This window comes from Coturnix japonica, chromosome 15 (assembly GCF_001577835.2).
Source record: "Coturnix japonica isolate 7356 chromosome 15, Coturnix japonica 2.1, whole genome shotgun sequence".
In the NCBI taxonomy this organism is placed as follows: domain Eukaryota; kingdom Metazoa; phylum Chordata; class Aves; order Galliformes; family Phasianidae; genus Coturnix; species Coturnix japonica.
Window position 1 is genome coordinate 9559710 of NC_029530.1, and position 22835 is coordinate 9582544.

The window sequence follows — 22835 nt, forward strand, 5'->3', positions numbered from 1 at the left end:
GATGCAGTCAATGTAGGATTGCACCATATCCCAAGTGGAGATACCAACTCTGGAAGAGATGCCAACCAAGCAGAGAGCAGACAACTGCCCACTTGGCAGAAAGGGATCTACCAGTTCAGTGTGAGTTACAATGGAACTTTGAAAAGGGAGCTAAAAAAAGCAGAGAAATATGGGGTTATATGAACAGAACAGAGCTCTCTGAGACATGATGTGCCTTCTGATCAGAGCCCAAGAGCCTGCGCCCAGCCTGGGACACTGCAATCCTAAGGCAGATGCACGCCATAAAAAGCCATCAATAGGAATGATAGCAGGGCTGGGAAATAAATCCTGCAGGGAGAGATGAATGAAAGGACAGCATTCAGTAAAAATACAACACCGTGGACTGCAGACACGGTCTACACATTAGTTTTTGGAAGCGGAAGGGAATGATCTGTTCTCCATATCCACAATGGGCATTGGAAGAAGCCAAGAGCCAGCTCTGAATGAAAATGGAAAAAATTCCAGTTGTGAAGGTGTGATTATAGCGAAATAACCGTTCATTAGCAGACAGTTGGCTGCTCACACTGCACGTCACACCGCCAGAGAAGAAAACAAATGTTCTGGTAAAAATAGGAACTTTATCATCCTACAGCTCCAAACAGGAACACACTGCGGACTGACCTGAGCAGCAAGGCCAGCTCCAGGCCATGCTGACACCTGCTTGTCCTTGGCAAGCAGTGCTAATTGTGGGTGCCAGGGGCAGTGTGCTTCTATCCACACCTGCAAAGCTGCCCAGGCTGCTCCTGAGCTGATATCTTTAGCCTGACGTCTCATCCCATCGATCTCCTTTTAGAACCATAGCATAACTTGGGTTGTTAGGGACCCTACAGCCCACCCAGTGGTCCCAATCACCTACTGCCCAGAGCTTCTTCCAGTCTGGAAGCTCCATGCCTGTCCCTGCCAGCCCATGTGTGCCACCAAGTGAGGATCAAGGTCCAATCAAGGGTTTCCTTTCTGCAGGTTCACCAAAGGCAACACAATGGCAATGATGCAAAATGCATCCCCAACCCACTGCTGGCACACAACACAACCTCCACCACGGAATCTGAATGATGATGTTGAGATCATTCCTTTGGGCTATTCTTGAATCAGTGAGAGGAAGGGAGATCAACAAATCCATACTTGATGAAGCACTTAAAATAGAAGAGAAACCTATATCCAAAGCTCAAGCTGTGGGTATCAGCCAGAGTCACAGGCTCCTTAGATGGAGTAGATCCCCGACTCCACACCATTCCAATTTCCACCTTTCCATTGGGCTCACTGAGAAGAAGGCACAAAGATAAGGAAGCCCATGTGCTTCACTGAACTGTGCTTTCTCTATTTTATGGCTGAGCTCGGAATCCACAGCTGACACACAGACTGAGACAACGCCACAGGGAGGACGTGCACAGCCCAAGGCTTCAGAGCTACCTCATGGTCTGCTGATGAATATTTAGCTGCGTAAATGCAAGTGTCATAAATCATTAAACGTCATTTGCTCCTGTCCAACAAAGCACATTAGGGGGAAAAAAAAACGATAAACTTTGTTATTTGTGTTTGAGCATTCACAACCAGATGGCACCGTGAGCAGGGAATGGGAGCTTCTTTGCAAGAGAGGGCAGTGAACAGCACTGGGCTGTGCATGAGCAGCATCCTCAGGCTGCAGTGAGCCATGACAGATGCAGAAGTAGCATAAATGGAAACATCAGGCTATGCTGGATGAAGAGCCCTGACAGCCACAGAAGAGCAAAACCACCAGTGACTTAAGCACACAGGGCTCACCTGCAGCCAGCTCCTGTCTCACCACCTCCTTTCCTTGACACAAAGGGACTGTCCTTTAGGGACAGTGTTCAGGAGGCATGGTGGGGAATGGGTCAACAGTTGGACTAGATCATCTTAGAGCCAACCTTAATGTCTCCATGATTCCCTCCGAGCAGGAGCTGAGGCAGGGAGCAGCATAGGGACAGTGGGGCTGCACATCCCTGCTCTGCAGTGCCTAGCCTTGGTGTCAGCCAGCACACAGCTACCAAAAACCACTTCAGTTGTTGGATATCTCCTAAGTGCATCACCAAGCATCCATTTTTAATGATGCTTAAATATCTCCCAGCCTCAGGCCGCACTCTGGTTTCAGCAGCATGGGGCACGGAGCTGACAGTGGGGTGGGCTCTACTCCCTGCCCCAGCAACAAAGCTGGGGACCTGCTGGTGGCACAGCCAGGCTTGGAGCAGCCATCCTCTGCAAAGCAATGCAACACTTGGTGCAACCAAGGATGAACTTGGCATGGGATTCCTCATTTTCCTTCTTTAAATCAATGAAGCTTTTCTTTGGAAGCCTGTGTCAGAATGGAAAACACAGCCTGTCACAGGCTCGTAGGAGGCAGCCGGGGAAGCACGGAGGATGCTCTGATGCTCTGTCAGCTCTCTCCCTCCCTACAAAGCCTTTGTAATGAGAACAAAGTGACACAGGACTGAGCTACATTCAGGAGCTGCGGTGGCAGGGGAGGCAGGAGATCACGGGGCTGTGACAGCAATGTCCCTGCCATACCCACAGCAGGGCAGCTAGACACAGCCATGCTGGGGGTTGAGGGCTGCTTGTAGCACTGCAAAGGCCCTGCTTGAAGTCTCCATTGCTGCCCAATGGGTAATGCACGTCCCGCACTGCCCTGCAGGCTTGTAAGCTCAGCTCAGCCAGCTGCATGAGCAAAGATATCTGAGAAAGCACTCCTGAGAACGGAAGGCTAATGTGTGCCCTTATGCACACGTAAATCTGCCTGGGCTCAGCTTACTCCTGTGTAAGAGGATCGGGGTGGGTGCAAGTTACCCAGCTCCTTTCAATTCCATGCAGGTCACAGAGTGCCAGTGGAGACAGAGGGATGCAAACAGCCTTTCCAACACCCTACAAGCAGACAAGGTGAAGCCCTGGAGTGCACCCACACACACTAACCTCATCAGCCAGAATGGGTGCCAGGACAGCCTGCTTACGGGTTTGAACTGGAAGGGAAGACAAAGCTCTGTTAGTCCCTTTGTAGAAAAGAAGTAACAGAAAGCAAGGATGAATCCTCAGAAACTGATAGAATTTCAACCAAGAGGGAGAGTACACAGCAAACCCGCATGGGATGAGGACACACAGCATGGGTGCTGCGTGGGGAGCTGGCTGCTGGATGCTGGTGTTTACAAACAGAACTAACCACAGCTCCCTGGGTTTCCCTAATTACTGCTAATCTCCCCCACGCGAGGTCGGCTGAATGCTTGCACAACAAAGTGTGCATTTTTACATGACTACATTTTCATTAATTAAAAGCTGTGCTTTATCAGCATCACTCAACATCTCTTAATTCACAAAGAGCAGCAAGGCTGCAGGCACCGATCCCCACTTTGTGGGCCCATTTTCCCCACTCTGTGTTTCTGCTTAATGCCATCAAGGGGCTGAAGGGCTGTACGTTGGAGGATGCAGTGACACTGCTCCACTGCCATCCTTCCTCCTCCCCTCTGACTTCTCTTTCTCCAACACAATGGAGCAGGCAAGTAGCACAGCGCTGAATTCCTCAGGGGGTCAAAGAGAAGTCATTAATGGGCAAACAACTCCAACAACTCGATCATTAATGGACGCACAACCCTACCAACTCATCTTCTACAAATGGAAAGATAATTGAATGACAGAGTGGCCCATCAGGGCTGGGGTTTGGTCAGACATTCAAACTTAAAGCATTGCATCTCTGCTACACATGGGCTCCCTGCCACCTTCCACATCCCTTCTTGCAGCAGTGAGATCGTGCTCTGAAAGCTTTCAAAGGGGCAAAGCCATTTTTCCAGGGCACACACAGTCTGGAATAACTTCAGGCGGACCTCAAAGAGGGAAACGATGCTCTTGAGTACCGTTTCTACTACCTCATAATGCAGCTCCAGTCACAGGACTGGTGGTGGCAAAGCTGCAGCATCCCTGGTACAAGGGGACCATGGTCAAGTGGGGACGGACCCCACTTCCCACCCTCCTGTCTCCTAACACACACACACCCCCCCTTCTTTCTGCACCAGCCCCAGGACCTGTTTCTTGAAGGTTTGCAGTCCCCAAGTCAAGTACAGCACTGGGGCTGCTCTGCCCATTGCTGCCTTTGGTGACTGTATCCCACCACTGCTTCCTCTACAATGAGAGAAGAAATGCAGTGTTCCAAGTCCACACCTGGTCCAGGGCAGTCAGGGAGCTTCAGTCAGCACTTGGACACTCCTCAGGGTTTGCCCACCCCTGCAGTGAGCCCGCACAGCTTACCAAACCAACGTGCATCCCTCCCTCTGATGGCTGGCTTTGTGCTCTGCTGGATGAGATAAACTCATCATTAATCTCCTCTAGGCTACAAGCACAGCAGTGATGAAGAACTCCACAGGAGCAAGAAGCAGGACAGGTAGCAGCTCCTTGATGTTTGCCCACATGCTGCACTGCGCACAGCAGCCACCACCACTGACTTACCAGTAAAGCATCCCCTGGGGTTTCTCCTCCACCATATGTCCTGCCCAAATGACCCTGATGCAGCATCTCCTCCTCCAGAAGTGCTGTGCTGGCCACAGGCACAGCCTTGCCAGTAAAAAAGCAAAACATAAATCAATCTGAGGGCACACGGGGCTTCTATTTGCAGATCCGTGTGGCTGGATCTCAGAGTTCATCTCCATTCCTTCCAATTCTATAAATGCACTTTTGCTCTCTAATTACACCATCAGCCTGTCAAGATGGTCACTTCCTCCCTAATTACTCTCCCTTGCATTTCAGACGTAGCTAATAAGCACACGATGCCAGTGGTGCTGCTGAGCAGCTGAGGAGCAGAGCACCTCCTCCCTGGCACCTGTGAGCCCTTTGGTTACCTGCTCTTGTTAAAATAAGGGAGGATTACCACATTGGTCACACACAGAGGGCTGGAAGGCGTTACTGCAATGGCTCTTCTGTCTGATCCACCTGAAGGGAATGTTCCAGGGATGTGCAAATCCAAATAGCCCATTGTGCAGCTGCTAAGAGCTGCCCTGCATGGCTGGAACATAACCTGGATTCGCTTCCATCAGGAGATAACTATCCACGTTCTCACCCATTACTAACAACAGGTGTGATCACAGAGCAGGGTCACCCACTGCTCCAGAAGGACCTGGCAGGGACATTCCTGCTGCAACTGGAAGAGGGATCCTGCCATAAAGAGCACTGGGATCCCAATCTGAACTATGTGCCAGCCAGAAGGCTGGGCTCGTCTCTCATTACAGCACATTAAATGCACCTCAGATGGTGTCTTTTTAGTGAGATATGCAGATTTAATGCCTTTATTTTTGTAGAATACTCATATTATAACATAATTAAGTGAAAAGTAGGGCATCCTTGGGAAATATTTTCACTTAGGGAACAAGCACTGTGTTTTCCAAGCAGGACGTGCTTACCAGGGGCTCCCTTGCTGCACAGCAAATGGATTTTAAAGGCAGTGTTTTCCCAGCTTGGGGGTTCAGCTCACATCTCACACTCCTTGCTGAAGCCAACCTGCATAAACCACGTGTTGCTGTGACCTCACGGCATCCAGCTGCAAAAACCAAAGGGTAGGGGACAATCTGGATGTGATTAAAGCATGATGTAAATCCACAACGGCTGGAATTCTGATTTGACCTATTTGTATCTCTGTTTTCTTTTCTTTGGGGGAGGAAATTACATTACTGCGTGGGTGCAACGTGGCCATCTCTGTGCAGAGGGAGCAGCCCAAGCAGAGGCTGATTCCCATGCAGAGATGATTTCTCATTGTACATTAATAAAAATAAAGCTGTCCTGGTGTTTGCCATGGGGGAGCAGCAAGTTTAACCACCTGTGGGTGTAAGGACATACTGGCACCTCACCTGACCTACAGCAGCAGGAATGGAAAGTCCCCATGACTCCCTGCTCAGTCCAATCTGTGATCCCAGCTCCTATTTTAGGAGGAAGCAGAGGGTTCTCCAGGGTGCCCAGTTGTCTCCTGGCCCCAAAGGAAACCTTGGGTCACCAGATCAGGCTTCAACTCCTGCATCTACAACTATACCACCTCACCAAGAGTCAGGCAATGAATCCCACACCAAAGACAACAGCAACACAGGCCCTAATGATTTCTGCAGGAGTGGTGCCTCTCCCATCCTTGAACCTATTGCAGCACCCCAGGAAAGCACTGAGTGGATGTGAGCCCCTCCAGCACATGGCTGGCAGTGGGATGCATCCCAGCACTGACCCCTCTGGGAAACCCAATGCCCTCACAGCGCTCCTGGAGGGAAATGCCTGGAATAACCCCAGCAGCAATGAGGGATGGCAAGCAGAGCTCAGCAGGGAAATGCTTCCCAGAGGACAGCCAGGCATCTCGTGCATCCCCAGGCACTGCCACACACACACACACGCTCTCATTATGTCTTAATGAGAAGGTACTTTTTCCTAGAACAAAAACCTACCTGATTTACTGAGATCAAACACCAGATCTGAACAGAGCATCTACCGCAGAAATTAATTCACCACGATGAACAAATCAATTCTTTGATGCTAGAAATGCACAACGTACCTCTCCTAACAGCAGGTTCTCAGCACAGCACTGGGTGCAGCACCCTGTTGTTCCAACACCTGATAAAGCCAGAAGGCAGAACACAGCACACCATCCCAGCAGCCACTTCTAGGCATGATGCCAACCCCAACCCAGCACTCGTGCAGCCCCATCCCCATGCACATCCCTCCATCCCTCCCCCACCAGGCACTGACCCTTGGGGAACTTATTGAGGCAGGCAGAGTTGCAGAAGGAGCGGACGGATCCTGCCTCCCAGCAGCCCCTGCCCTTCATGCCCACTGTGGGGCCGAGCCGGCTGAGGCTGAGAGCTGCATGGCCGCTGGCTTTAGGATGGAGAAAAAAAATACAAAGGAAAAGAACGTTCTTATTTAGCAGATGTCCTTATGGAGCAGACAGCCCTGTGTCTTGCACCATGCTGATGGCAGGGCACTACGGCACAGGGCTCGGCAGCCTCACAGCCCGGCATGCACCACTGCTTGCTCCAGCACGCAGAAGCCCTTAATTAACTCCATCTGTGCCGGGAAGAGGTGTGCTACCCCCTTACAGAGGGAAACATGGAGACCCAGGCAACTAAAGGGCAGGATTCAGCACGGTCATCTCAGAAATGGTAAGCAATGGGGTAGAAGGGATGCAGCCGGAGACCCGAAGGGATGCTAAAACCAAAGGGATGCAGTATGGAGAAGGGGATGCTGTTTGGAAGCCGGTCCCTTTAAATGGTGCTAGAGGTTATTTTTAGGACTCTCACTTAAAATATACATCTGAATTCCTTCATTTTTGGTAAGAAACTTCATTACACATTTCACTCACGCAGCTCCATTTCACCACAGCCGACAGCTCCCAAAGAGAACCTCTGCCATGCACACACACATTGATGGCTGCTGGCTCACCCCTCCAGCACTGGAGGATGGGGTTTCCCAGCCCTTCAGTTTTTATCAGTCCCAGGGAACAAGAGAAAATGAAGACACATCGATGTGAGCACTCACATCAGCACAGGGACCAGCGTGCAGTCACTGAGCCCTGAGTGCTCTCCTCCAGCTCCTGTTAATGCCAATGTCTGGATAGCAACAGAGCACGGGTTGTATTCCACCTTCTGTATATACGTATCAAAAGAGATGCCCAAAAACACAAGTGATGCGTGGAGAGGCGAAAGCCCAGATGGGATTTAGCACATGCACCCCTGGCTCCTGCAGTGACCCCAGCACAGTTCAGTTCCACTGCTGCTGCACCACATTGCAAGGGGGGGTCACAGACACATAGAGAAGATGCTCTCCACAAGCCTGGCATCAATGAAGCTTTACAACCAGCTCTGATCCCTTCTGCCAGCAGTCACAGCTGCAGAGCGGCTCACCTGAGTGCATGGAGAACCAGTCCCTGATTAAATATTGATTTATCCCCAAATTCACTTCATTTTGTTCATAAACAAGTAACCAGGCTGAAGTCACAGCCTGTGGCTCACCTGGGAAACACTCCATGTCACAGAATCGTAGATCAGTTTGGGTTGAGAGGGTCCTTAAGGATCATAGAACCATAGAATGGCTGGGTTGGAAGGGTCCCTTACAACCCCCAACACCTGCCATGGGCTGGTACAACCCATCACAACAATAAGGTGGGACACAGCTCTGAATGGTGGAGCAACCTCCAAAATCTCAGCACCAGGAAACAAAACTGCATTTCTCCTATTTGTTTTCACACAGATGCCTCCTTAAAACGATGCAAGCTTTGCCCAAAGGAGCTCCAGTCCCTTTGCTCGTGGCAGTTTCCCCTATTCAAGTAATTCAGGAAACTCCTTGTCTTCAAAGGTGCTAACACACTCCTATTCCTACCTGGGGATGTGCACTGTGCCCAGCTGGCTCTGCTGCCCCATGGCACTGCTCATGTTCCTCACGACTGCTGCCAACATCCAGATTAGGCTGGGCTCCTCCAGGCACAGCTCTGCAATGGCTCAAACTGCTCCTATGTGCCAGTGCAGCCCCATCTAAAAACCAGGGCAAGAAGCAATGACAAAGCCAGTAATAGAGAACTCTACCTGGAACCCTAGAACTTCATCTGGCATTTCTGTCCGGTCCAGAAGGCAATGCAGCAAGGAATGCACAGCTTTAGTCACTTCATTCAAGAATTTCAAGCCCATGGAGGGGTTTGCAAGCAGAGCCTTGGGAGCCCTGGCAATGGGCTCCTGGCGCTCCCAGGGCACTTAGCCCCACTGCAGACACCAAAGCCATGGAGCTCACGCAGAGTAGAAGAGGGGGGTGAGCCACAGCCAACAGCAGCACTAACACTGACTGCTATCAGTTACTGACAGCATCATTCAGCATGATTCTGGCTGGCAGCAGTCAGAAGTTCTTCAGCTTTAACAGCATTCAGAGCTTTCAGTTTTCCCCACTCTTCAGCCTCCAGTGCCAACACAACCTACCCATCTATCTGGGCAATTTAGGATCCAGAAGACCTGAAGGGTAACCAAGGCTTAGATAGGAGCTCAGAGCTACACTTCAGTTCCACAGATGCTTTTTCCCCCCAGTATTATTCACAACAGAAAACACATTAAATTGGGATGCCAAAAACAGAGCTGGACCACTTGCTAGGATGCCATTAGGAAATAGGGGGGGAAATTATATTAAATGAAATTGTTTAAACACCCCCTCTGTGCTGGGCCCTGAAAGTGCAGTGTCGCATTGCCAGCATTAAGGGACACACAGGCAGGGTGGGCAGCTCCAGATCCTGCCAGCAGCCCTACCCCAAGCAGCAGGATTTGCACGGCCTGGAGACCTAATGCTGAGCCCCAACAGCGAGGGAGGGTGGGAGGAAGTCTCATTTCCTAGTGAGCATCTTCACCACCAGAGGGAGACCCTCTCCCTGCAGAGAACAGAGCAGAGCTGGCACTAATCAAACACACACTCACAGGCTGAAGCTCCCAACCCCTGCAGCAGCAGGCAGGTTTTGGTGCTGGAAGGAAGAGATGAAGACATGGGGTTTGCAGAGGGAATGTGCCAGCAGAGGGCAACCTACCACCGTCGCATGGCTCCAGCACAGCATCTGCATCCTCAGCCTCAAGCTGGGAGCTAATTCCTCTGTTTTGCAGGTGGGGAATGGAAGATGATGTGTTCAGGTGGACCAAAAGCAAGGCAGGAAGGCCCCGTGCAGCCCTGTCACTCTAGTGACTCACTTCTAATTAGTGAGAATTGCTGTTATTTTCAGACCTAAAAATTGATTTTCCTCCAACAGGATTTTTCTGTGCCAGGAAGAAAGAAAGGAAAACACAGAAAAACCACTTGGGAATCTTCAGTGCCTGATAATCCAGAAATACACTGAGCTGGAAACGCTTCCCCTTTGGCACGTGCCAGGTATGATCACATCTGTACCACGTTGTTCAGGTCACTTCCAGGTGATACTTGCTTGGTTTGAGCTGCCACATACTGGGATACGTCAGCACAGGCCTTGTGTACCAGCAAGGACATAAATCAGGACATGAGCAGATGTCCCCATTGCCACTGATTTGCTCCTGATCAGCCACCAGCCACAGCATCCCCTTTGGAAAATAAGGGAAGGATACGATGCTCCTCACTGTAAGCACACTGAATTCCCATCTGTTTGCTTTGCTTCCTGTCAGACACAGCCTCTGCCAGCTGTAAGCGGGCACACAGCCTGTGTTCAGCACATGCCAAATGCAAGCATACGTGGCTACGGGTGTGTAAATGAGCTGCTGTGGGGTAAGAACACCAGCCACCAGCAGCAGGCACAAAGCAGAGTGAAGCTGAGCACTACAGAGCAGCCCAGCATTTCGGTGATCAGTACAGCATCACCTTCCTCCCAGCTCTGCTGTAAGTGAGCAAAAGTGACAGATCAAGCTAATATTAGCAGGTACAGCAAAGCAACGAAACAGCTCATCCCTCCCACTGCTGCCACCCACGCCGCAGCAGAGCTTTGCAGCCAGTGGGGAACACACTGCAGCCTGCAGCAGCCGCAGTGACAGCCCAGCCTGTGTCCAGGAAACGAGGCACACAGCAGGGAGGAGCGCAAGGATGGCTTTGCAAGGCCAATTCATCTTGGATATAACCTGCACTGGGTTCAGAGCTGCTCTCACACTACAGCAAGCAGAGCTCTGTTTGCCACTCATATGCTTTGCTCTTGGCTCCTCAGGGTTTCTGAGCTTGAGAGTGGGAGAGCATCAGCCAAGTCAGAGCATCCAAACCTGCAGGGATGAAGGACACAGGTGATAAGACAAGAAGCTATCTAGAGGTCATGCCAAGATCAGACAAAGGTGGGAGGAATCAGGAATGCACATAGGCACATCTGCCCCTGCTCTGTCTGTAGCAGCTCCAAGCTCCAAGCCTGGCTGGGGGCTGTGCTGAGCTGCTCTGACCTTAGTGCACCAAACCACCATTGCAAAGTCCCCACTTAATGGACAAAACCCAGCACTAACGCACAGCTGTTACTGCCTTAACTCTTCAGAGAGGCAAAGAACAAGCAGGAGCCATTTCTCATCCAGGGAAATGACCCCTCCTTTAATTACAAAATTACCAACTCACAGTACTTGCAGCATTTTGCCCATCTTCCCTTTGCCTTCGATTGCTGCAGCTGCACAGGAAACTCCTCCAGCTCCAGCACAGAGCCGCAGGGACGAGGATGCAGCAGCAGAGGTGCCCTACATAGAGCTGCTGAGCTCCTGCAGCAGTGCCAAGCTCCGGTCCTACCTACAAACCGATTTCTGGGCCGCTTTGGTACAGGGGATTCTCACAGATTATATATACAGAATAACACGTTGTGACATAGTAGATGCGTGGGCAAAACAAGGGGAAGGGTCAGCACCAAATCAAGGAGTTAAGTGTATTGCTTGGGTAATACTGACATGCAAACAGAGCGTAACAAAACAAGTTCAACAAAGCAAAGTCAACACAAGTTACCCCAAAAGGGTAAAAGTTCTGTCTGTACAGCCACTTACAGACACCTGAGCAGCTGACTCCATAGAGGGCTTGCCCCAGTCTTTCCCCAAAGGTCGTGTTTGAGCAGTAAAGACAAATGGTCAGGGAATACACGGAGGGCACAGAGAATAGAAGCAGCACTCAAAGCTGCTGCAGAAAGCCCAGGCAGCAACCTCGTACCACTAAGAACCATGGCCAGCAGGAAGCTTCGTGCTGCAATGCCAGCACCCTCTGAGTGCAACCCACACCCAACCCTGACATCAGGCACTTGCCCACCTGGAAAGAGAAAAACTCCCAAGCTCAAATCAATGAGGGATGATTAAGAGTGGGAAAGCCGAGAGCAGATCCCCCCAAAAAGAGGGACAGCAATGCCAAAGCAGCACCATGCAGAGGAACAGGATGGAGAAACACCACAAGGAGGGTGGGAAAAGGGGAGAGGTTTGATGCAAAGAGCTGACGGGAGCTGGGAGCACACAGCCAACAAGGAGTGTGATTGTCCCAGTGGCTGCAGTCAGAGCAGCAGTGCGGGTGTTGGCTGCTGGGGGGGCGAGGGAGGGCCCCCACAAAGGGGCAATTCACAGCCAGCCGAGGGGGGGGGGGGCTGCAGATGTGTTACAGCTTCACATTCCCAAGACAAAATGTTTGCTGCAAACAAACTCCTTGGTTAGAAAAGGGGGAGGGGGGCAGAAAAAACAGCAGAACAGCTAAAACACATCTAGCAGCAAAACTGATGTTAGCACTTCTGCAATTAGAGGAACTGCTCGGTACCACAAAGGGCACTGCAGACAGGTAGGATGCAGCACATCCAGGCAGCAGAATTGCCCATTGGAAGCCCAGTGGTGGGACAGCAGGGGGCTTCTGAGCCCCCAGCCTCCCCCTACCTGCAGATGAGTCTCTGTAAGGCTGCTTCCATCACACCCTGTTGGCTATAAAAACAGCTGGTTAAGCCAGCAGAATCACACAACTGCTTAGTTTGGAAGGGAACTTAAAGGAGTATGGGCAGCAAAGTGTCCCCAAAAGCTTCAGGCTGCTGAGAGCCTGGGTGCGAGCGGGCAGAGAGCCAAGGGGTGGTGCAATATGGGAAAGAGAGTGCTGGAATTATCCAGGGGCTTACATTAATGCAGACAGAGGGTGATTACAGAAAGCTGTGATTTTCAGGGCCGATGAGCAGGCTTTCATGCAGCACCATGTTGGCTGTTCCCATGGGGTGGCTGAACCAGGTGCCCCTTAGGTGTCAGAATTACACTTGGAATGGTGGGGGCTCTTAAGGACAGAGCAGGGGGGACAACCCCCCCTGATCCTGCACCCAGTGCTACCTGCAGCAGAACAAGGGCAGCGCGCTCCTGTATCACATCTGTGAGCACTGCTCATGTCCCAGCTCATGCCTCCTTACCAAAATAGTCTCAGCCCTGCGCTGGATACAGAGGAAATCAGATCCCCCTCAATTATGCAGCAGAGGAAGCAGCAGTGTCTCCTATCCAACGCTCACTTTGGGTATAGGGTTCTCTATTCCTTAAAAATAGAAACAACAAACAGTCCTGCAGTAAATGGCATCTCTTCTCAATGCACAGCTCCAGCTAGCTACAGCCCAATAAAATTGCATTTAAGTGTGTTTAGTTCAAGGAAACCACTGGGGGAACAGACAGCTTTCATCTGCCTCAGAGCCATCCCCAGCAGCTGGTGTCTGCCCAGCCCCTTATGCCCACAGCAGCCCCACTGAGCAGCCTGAGCTGCAGCCCTGCCCCAGCAGCAGCACACAGCCAACCCATCCCCACTAACTGCATCCTAACTAAACAAGCCAGACAGAGCAGGCCTTTGTCCCCTTACAGCAGTTCTGCTGCTGGTTGGGGTGACAGAAGAGCCCAGCATCAGTTGGGTCAGCACCACAGTGAGACAGCGAGCACCTGAAGTCAGCACTGCCACCGCTGTGCAGCTCATACCCCGAGACCATGGCCTGAGTCAGCTGAAGTCATAAAGTCAGCACATCCAGAGCCTGGAGGCAGCAAGGCTCCGTGTTTGTTACTTTTGTGGTAAACCAGACCAAAATAACCGCATGCGACTCCACAGGCAACAATGCTGACATCCTCCGAAAGCCTCAGACTGTGGCTCTGCATTGCACAACCAGCCCAAGAACCAGAGGTGAGATGAACACCAAGGCACGTGCCAACCTCCCCCGGGCACAAGATCCTGATTCAGACCCATCTCAGCCCCTTAAAGCACAAGCAACCTGCACACCCAGTGAGCTCACTGCAGCCACGGCCAGACCCCATAGGTGTCCACGTCTCCTCTACCAGCCATACTCCCATCAGTATTTACATACAGTCCAGAGCTGCACAATCACGGGACAGAGGGTTCAAAATACTTTATGTAATTAAGTCTGTAGATACTGGTGCCATAGAACACGGCGTACTTAAATAATTATGGGAAATGAGAAAACAGCTCATGCACTAATCAACTTCTATATGACCTTGTGGGACAGCTAATTATGCATAAGTCAGACCTCATAAGCCCAGGGCTGGGGGCACTTTCCTGCAAGCTGAGCTGTTTATGTTCTGCATTCTGCTGTTCTCTATAAAACAGACTGCCTGCACTGTGCTCCACAGCCAGCATCCACAACAGCCATCCCATCAACCCGGGGATGGAAACAGGAATGTGCTGCCTTCCAGAAATGCAGGCAAACCACTTTTCTCTTGACTGCCTGTTTTCATAGGCCGGCAGCATTAAGAAGCGTCTTCCCCCATGCTTGCAGCCTTGGCTCAGAAGAGCTGCATGTCACAGCTGCATTGAGCACAACCCGTGATGTGCTTTTGGTGCAATGCTTCCACCAGGGAGCAGAGGTTTTTCTTGGTGCACTGACCCTTCCTTGGCAGCCATTCTGAAAGCTAAGCCTCATGACCACCTCACCTACACACAAAGCAGCATTTACAGATGTCTCAAGGCCCCAAACCTGGACCTACATCATCATTAAACCAAAGCTACCCCAAGCACAGACCTTCCCACACTACCTCACTGTCTCAACAAACATAGTTTGACGAAGCTATGTTTTCATTATAAGCAGACTGGAACAACAGCAGGTGCTTACTACATCTCTCCTGCATGAGGTCTGACTTCCAGCATTCAGGATGAGAGCAGAGTGGTTTTATTTTAGGGCAGTGGGGGTGGCTGATTGCCTTTTTAATATGCTCATAGTTTTTGTCTTCTTTGATTTGAAGGCAACGTTTGTTTGTGGAAGAAAACCAAATGTGAATCCCAGAAGAGTTCTGAACATTCAAATATTCCTGCAATACTGTTTGTTAAGCGCTTATCAGATCCATTACACAACAGAGCAGTAAAAACGACACTCTCAGGAGGAGCACGCATGGTGGTTTGACAGCTTTACATAACACAGTTGTCCCAAATACACACTAATAAATACCAAAGCAGAGCTTAGTGTGTGCAGAGGGGAGAAAGGCAGCATGCACAGACAATTACATTTATCTATCATTCATCTACAGCAATACCCTAATCTAAGGGTGAATGGGAGAGGCATCGCTCTGGGATTTCACTGCAAACCAGTGCTCCCAGGGCTGCTGCTCCCTGCAGGGCTCGGTGCCTCCTGCAATGTCCCCCACCCCACACCAACCAACCAGGGCCTCAAGAGAAAGGCACACACAACCTCCCTTCCAGCAGAAGCATCATAAATACCTTCCTACTGACTCTCTGCAATGTACAGCCACTACCAGGGCTTTAAGTATTGGTGTAAGGCTGTATATCCAGATGGGAAGATGTGTGCTGTATGCAATACTGCTTAAATCCCTTTGTGCCTCAATGGGAAACAGAAATAGAAGAAACAGAAGAAATATAGTATCTGCTAGGGTTTTTGTGCAGTGTAACGAGCACAAGAGCTGGTTTACAGGGAGGTTTTCCAAAGGATCCAGCCGCATGCCTGCACGTTGAGCTGTGCCCTACCTGACTGGTTGTTCCTCATGCGGATGGCTTTGGCCTTAGCCAGCTCCAGTGCCGTGACCCAGCGCTGCCTCTCCACTTCTGAGCTGGCCTTCAGGTGGTACGTCCTGCCCCCGTTGGACAGCACGATGTTGCACGAGTCCTCGGTATCGATGTGGGCTGTCGACAGGTTGATGGTCCCACGACACGTGTGGGCCATCTCTGCCTGCGTCCTGCAAGGGAAAAGAGCACAGGGAAGTGTAAAGGTTGAAAGGTGACGACCTCAAGTTGTGCCAGGGATGTTCAGGTTAGATATTAGGAAAAACTTGTTCTCCAAAGGAGTGGTGATGTGTTGGTATAGGATGCCCAGAGAGGTGATGGGGTCACTGTCCCTGTAGGTGTTCAATGTGGCACTGAGGGAAGTGGTCAGTGGGTATGGTGGGGGTGAGCTGGGGTTGTGCTTGATCTTAAGACCAAGGTCTTCTCCAACCTTAATGATTTTACGATTCAATGATACTAAATCTCTCTGCACCCACCTGGGGTGGTCAACACGCTCCTGTGTGCCCCCAGACACACAGCACTGGTATTTCTCACTGGCATTGCAGCTCTTCTCCCTCCCCACACCACACCACCTATAAGACACTTCTGCCTCTCTCCATCTTATCCTTTCAGTCATTCTCTTATGTGCAAGTTAGATAAGATCTTGCATGCAAAGATATTCATTTGTAAAGCAAACGAGCACAGTACAATTCATCCACAGCTTTTGAAACACCTTTACAGCTGGAAGGACTGCTGCACATCTCACTGGGCTTACTCAGAAAAGCAGGAGGCTTTTCTGGAGCCTCCCCCCCACCCTCACAGCAGGCACAGCCCACACATGCCCACAGCAGCATCCGCAGGTTGGATAGGATGAGGCTGAGAAGTGGGCCCACAAGAACCTAATGAGGTTCTACAAGGCCAAGTGAAAGGTGCTGCACCTGGGTCAGGACAATCCCAGGTACGTATACAGACTGGAAGAGAACTCCTCAGCAGCATCCCTGCTGACTGGATGTGTCAAAGGCACATGGGCACGAAGACAAATGCTTAAGTAGACCCCAATGCAGCACTTACAGCTGCCTGCAAGCACTCAGCCTGCAAGTCCCACCAGCTTCCCATCACCCTGCAGTGCCTGCAATGCCAATCCCAGGGCTGCCCGCTCTCAGCTGGGGCTGCAGACACCACAACCCCATCCCCCACCCCATGGGGTTGATTGAAAGATGGGCACAGAACAGTAGGACAAAAGCCTTGTGTAGATCCATCCAGATGGCTCTCATCTGACTCATTCCCAGAGTCCTCATCCTTGGGCAGACACCTGTTGGAATTGAGATGTCTCATAACAATTAGATGGATTCTTCTAACATTTCAGCAGGACACATTACCAGGTGGTTGCTCACTGAATTGCAGGAGGAATAACAGGAATTGGTAGGAATTTCTTTCCACAGGAATGGCTCCTTTATTTTCCCCCAGGCCAGTGGCACCAGGACCAGGAGCACCTCCCCTGTTCCCAGATGGTTCAAGCTGCTTCCTTCTACATGACTGAAATCACATCACCAAGGCAGGGGGGGATGCAAGGAGCTGCATCCCAACCTGGTACACATGCAGCATCACTAAGAGCCACCCTGCATCACCACCAACAGCATCCCCAGAGCTTTTCTAACCTACTCAGCCCCGGCACTGCTTTGCAGGATGGATTTAGCCCAGCACCACACCCAGGCTCCATGTGCAAACAGAAGCCCTGCAGGAAGGAAAGCCCCCTGGCACCTGTTAGGTGTGAAGTTCAAACCTAGCAATGCAGCATGGCAATGTTTGTTTGCAGGAGGGGTGAGCTGGCTCAAAACAAAGCCAAGTGCTGATATTCATTGCCAGAATCATTCACCTCGTGATGCAGCACGCACTGGCGTTCTCCCAGGAGGGATTACTTTTCACTTTGAGCAAACAGCTCAAATGATTTTCACTTAGGCAGAAAACAAAGGTCTCCAAGGTGACTTCACTAAATTAAATCCCATAACACAGCCCCGCTCTCCCACCCAAGAAAAGCAATTTGCTACAGGATTCTGTTCTTCGAGCTACCTCACCTCTCAGCACCAATCTGCGTGGGAAATCAATTGCCATCACTCAGCACCCACACACGAGGCAGGCACCTGACCCAGCTCCCAGCCAACAAGCCATTTCCTCTGTCCGCACACAGAAAATACGAGGTGCCCTTCAGAAGCACTTGCATTCAGCTGGATCTGCTTATTCACCGCCAGCAGCTCAACTATTGCATAACGTGATCCGGGGCAGATTTTGTCATTCTCCACTTTCTGCAATAATCCAAGAGCTTGCACATATGGGAAAACACGTGGGCAGGCTGCAAGGGGCCGAACTGGGGTTAAACACAAGCAGGGGATGTGCAGAGGTGGACGCCGCTGGGATCTGCTGCTGCTCAGAACAAAGCTCTTATTAAATTCAGCGATGTAAAATCATAGCTGTGCACGGTGTGCAAGGTATATGGCACACGACCAGAGGAGCTGTTAAGGTTACTTTAATACCACAGATCTAAATACACAGAGCCTGATGAGACAACTCAGAGCTTTACATCTCCCATGTAAAACACCTGCAGTCCCATTCTTAGCATCTCCTACCTGGCAGATGATGTCTAACAGAAAAGAATTACAAGTCGTGATGTAAAAGCCTCCTTGCTAGTTCTGGAGGAGCACCTGAGCCACATCCAGCGCTCCAGAGTTATGCAAGAGAATGATGCTCTCACTCTGCAATGATGGATTTCAGTGCTGTGCAATAAGAGCTCAGATTTAGCAACAGAGTAAAAGCAAAAAGGATTAAGTTTTTCACCTACTGGCTCTGCAGCTTTGGTTTGGTGACATTACAGCTTTATACATGACAGCCAAAGGTTTTGCTCCAATGCTGCTGCTGTGCTCCGTGACTCCAGCTGTGCAGCTCTGCAGGACATTAATAGGAGGCAGCAAGCAGTGCAAGCACCAGGTCACATCTGCCCCCAGGTACAGCTTGGTTACAGCAAGCAAGGATGATGGATGCTTGGGGCTAAGCTGCTCTGTTCCAGGGCCACCACTGCTGCCCTCTGAAAATTCAGTCTCTTGAAACCACACATGTTTAGGAAGGAGCGTGTGCCCTTCAACCCACACTGCATGTGCATCCCAAGAAGCTACAGAAAGGGAGAATATCAGGGGAAGTCCTAACTCGAAAGAGCTCCTGCAGCAGTATCCCAGTGGCCACAGTCTGACCACAGGGTCAGGCTGAGCTTCTGACCCGCTGAGGCTGCAGATGTATTTTGGTGCGGCTGAGCTCAGTGGGTTCAGCACACACAGGGACCTCATTATGTTACACTCAGTTTCACAGGGGCGAGTTAGTTCTTTAAACTGGGTTATCCACAGCAAGAAGCTTCACAAACACTGAGCTGAGACTTCTTCCCTACACTGGAAAGGTCACTACTCCCTGTTCCATGTTCCTGGCACCACTCTTTTGCTAAGCATCATCACAGACCCAAACACAAGTTAAGGTACATCCATGGCAATGGCCTTTGCAATATGCTCACCCCGACCTCCGAGAGATATAAGCTCAAAACTTGCCTGTTGTAAGCCTGAGCAACCAACATACCCAGCCCCACATCCCAAACGCTGCATTCCCCTTCCATCACTCTCACTGCATTCAGGTGACCCCAAAGCAGAGAAGAGACCGTCACATATCAGCATCACCCATTTATTAACTGGAGATCACCTCTCGGTTCCTCAGTGTTTAACCCACTCAGACCTTGTTCTCTAAGGTCTCTAGGTCACTCTAAGATTAGCAGCTCCGGGATATTGCCCACATCCATCAGCTTTTAAAACCCCTCGGCATTCTCACCCTCTCTCAGCTCAAGGAAGAAGGATCTTTACATCATTTCAATTCCAGAGCAAAGGGCCCAAGAGAAAACCAGCCCTTGGCCAGGAGCAGCTTCCCCAGCAAACAGGGAAGGCAATACAATACATACACCCAGCACAGCACAAGCTTGCTCAGCACGTCTGGTACAAACCTCAAGCTCTGCATGACAAACAGCTGAGGTGGTTTTTTTCTTCCCTTCCCCTTTCTCTTTCCACTAAACCTACCACATTTGCAAACAAAACCCAAACAAGCATATGGCAAGCGTTGGACTGAGATGCCTGCAAAAAGACTCTGTTTGCTTTGATTTACGGGCTGATTAATCTGCAAGTGGCCGCAGTGGGGATGGGGACAGATGAGTGATAATCAGGTTGCAGGGAAAAACAAGCAACAAATCCAAGCTGTTGTCCCAGAGAGCTGTTGTGTCACAGCAGCAGGATGCAGCCACCGACCAGCAGCGCTGAAGGGGTTGGATCTGCACAGCCTGAAGCTTCTCCTCCAAACAGAGGGGTGCAGTGACAGCTCCAGTATTTGGATGCTTGAGCTTGTTTGCAGCACCCACTGCTGTGCAGAGAAATCCTTTGCAAGGAAACAAACGAAAGAACACCTGTTGGATCTGCATCGTTTACAAACAGGAGACAAGGCACTGGAGGGGGGCTGGGGAGGTGATTTGTCACTGTGACATCCTCAGCCACAGCCTCAGCATAGAACGAGGTGCTGCATCCATCACTGACACAGCACTGAGGCTGGAGGCAGAACCTCAGCAGTGTGTTCTGCCTATGTCAGCACTGCCCAGCCCACGGCCCCTTCAACAGCAGCCACAAACCTTGGAATGGATGCAGATCTAATGGATGGGGAGAGCAATGGAATTTGAGAGCTGCCAAGCTGATGTGCCTCTTAAGACCAAGTCTGCCCCATCCCCTGCAGCACTCAGGGCCAGGCTGGATGGGGGCAACCGGCCCCACATGGCACAGGCTGGGGGGCTGCACAGTCCCTTCCAGCCCAACCATGAAACCTCAGCAGTGGCCAATTGGGGAAAAAAACTCAGTTAGGCAACACTCAGAAAACAGAAGGAGTAGCCAAGTGGCATTTGGGTTACCACAAGCTCCAGCTCCTCCCTCCAAGCCGTGCTATCTCCATTTGACCGCTGGTGACACCAGTGGTGGCTGCAGCTGATAAGGGTATCACTGTCACCAAGGGCTCGCAGGGTGCCACCCCCCTGCTCTGTATGGGGAAGGTGTCCTGTGCTGCTATGACTGAATCTGAGCAGCTAGCTCACAGGGCCCTTAAATGTTATGGGTCTGGGGCAATGTGCATAGCAAGGTTTTAATTCATAGTGTTCCAGATCCTCCTTCACTCAAATAAGGGCTCCAACAACACTCCGGCCACTAAAAGGTCCTCGGCATGGCTGCTCTCCCTCCTACCAGGTTCTTCCCAGTTAGCAGCATACCCCAAACTCTGTGTTAGGAATGGGATCCAGTGACTACACTGCTTAAACAGAAGTGGCAAACCCCATGCACAGCCCACACTGCAGCCCAGCAGGGCAGGTGATAGCAGCCCACAAAGGCTCAGCTTTCAGAGGGCACCGATACAAACCCCCTCACCCCTTCTACCTTTGTGGGTAGCAATGCCACTAAGTGCATTGCTTCAGTTAAACACTGATGGAAGGTCTGGGTCCAGACCCCATCACGTGGGCAGGAGTTAGCTTACAAATGGCGAGACGCGTGAATTACATGTCTGGTGGCTCTGTTTTAAGCAAGAATGAACAGATTACCACACACAAGGTTAATTTGACAAATGCTCTTATTGCACAAGAACGCTGACATAAATGCAACCCAGCAGACGTGAGCCTCAGGCAGTAATTGTGCTCGTTACTGCCGCAACCTTTAAGTTTGCACTGGCCTTCTGGCCCTTGGAAATGGTGCTAAATGATCAGGATAAAGCCACAGTCATCTCCTGTTTGCATTTTCTCACCACCACGTCTGAGAGCATAAGAACGTGTGCCCACAACAGGGCACAGCACAGCCAATAGGAGACAGATATCGTGTTCTTATCCCACTCATGTGCATCCATAACAATATTCAGACTGCTAAGGATGCCCCTGGGTTTTCACATTACGGAGGTCTGGGGCATGTTTGAGCACAAGTCTCATCCACCCTTGCTCAGATCCAACGTGGACAGAAGGGGCTTCATCCCAGGAACGTTTCTCTGCTGCCCTTCTGCAAGATACAGTTGATGTCAATGCTTTCGGTACCAATTTCCCTTTGGAGATGCTGTGAATGAATTAAAGCTCACAATTCCCAGCACTGAGGATCATTTTAAAGTCAGCACTTTCCTATTCACCAGCTTTGAAGCAATACTAAAATCACAGCAAGGAATTTCTGCCTGGATGAGTTACTTCTTCTAGATACGAACCTGACCAGGAGAGGTGAACTGGATGCAGGACCCAGGTCTCTGCATTTAGAACCAAGCCACACAACTCCTGGGCTCAGCTCACATCCAGCCCTTTGGGCAGCTGGCACAAAGCTGCTGCCCAAGCAGATGAAGAGTGCATGAGCTCAAGAACCGAGATACATACATGCATAGGTTATTCCCATAACCTCCACTATAATCCTTGCAGAATGGTCAGATTTACAGGCTCACTCCTGCATCCCTCAGGACGCGCTCCTGGGAAGCACAGAGGTTAGCAATTCAATGAACAGCATTTCTTTTTGCATAGAAATGATGAAACAGAAAGAAAACCCAATAAGAACTTAAAACCCCGGCTGCAATGTGAGTGCCTGGGGCAGTATAATGCAATGTGAGATCTTTCCCATTCCTTATGACATTACCCAAAAAATATAATAAAGAAATTGGCAGCTGGCTTGTCAGCCGCTGGAGATGCCAAGAGCTCCTTTAAAATAGAAATCAGGAATTAACTGCTTACTGACCCATGATTCAGCCTGGCACATCCAAGAGATCTGGCAGGTCTTGCAGATGCCCAGGTGACCTTGGCCAGCTGATCTCAAAGGCTTTCCCTGCAACACCAAACATGTCTTCCATTATCAGTGTATTGAGATTTCCTTCCTCAAGTCCCACTGCTATCAGCTTCCATCAATGGCCTTTGCTCAGGGTCAGTCAAGGATAAAACATGGGGGGAGAAGGCCCAATGGTCAGAGCGAGGCATTTAACTGCTCAGTAACAGAGCAGCAATATAGGGAGCACTGAGTGAGACCCACGCTCCCCCTCTGTCTCCACGCAGGAATACAGCCACACAGAGCACATAACAGGTCACACACGCCTTCAGAAATTCATCTTGGGAATCTGAGTCATGCCATACTCTGCACTGGGATCAGTGCTGACGGGCTGCAGAAATCTTATGGATATTGATCATGGTTAGCAGGAACAGGAAAGTTAAACATGCAGCCAAGGGGAAGACGAAGCCAGCCTCCCTCACAAGGAGCTGCTCTCACATAGGAAAGGGTGAGTTAGAGCTCTAAGTGAATTTCCCAATTGCTCAAACCTCAGCATACCGCGTTGCAAGA

The 22835-nt window shown here is 50.6% G+C and overlaps 1 protein-coding gene across 3 annotated transcripts in view; it reads right to left on the reverse strand.

Annotated features, from left to right (window-relative positions):
• OSBP2 (oxysterol binding protein 2) overlaps nucleotides 1-22835 on the reverse strand; it is a 53097-nt gene that overhangs the window by 22143 nt on the left and 8119 nt on the right. For 2 of the 3 annotated variants that reach the window (XM_015878376.2, XM_015878377.2), the window contains one exon: nucleotides 15421-15629. In XM_015878376.2, coding sequence (XP_015733862.2) covers nucleotides 15421-15629 — 209 coding nt within the window. Of the gene's footprint in view, nucleotides 1-6750; nucleotides 7012-15420; nucleotides 15630-22835 lie in introns of those variants that run through there. The other variant, XM_015878378.2, reaches the window with a different exon arrangement.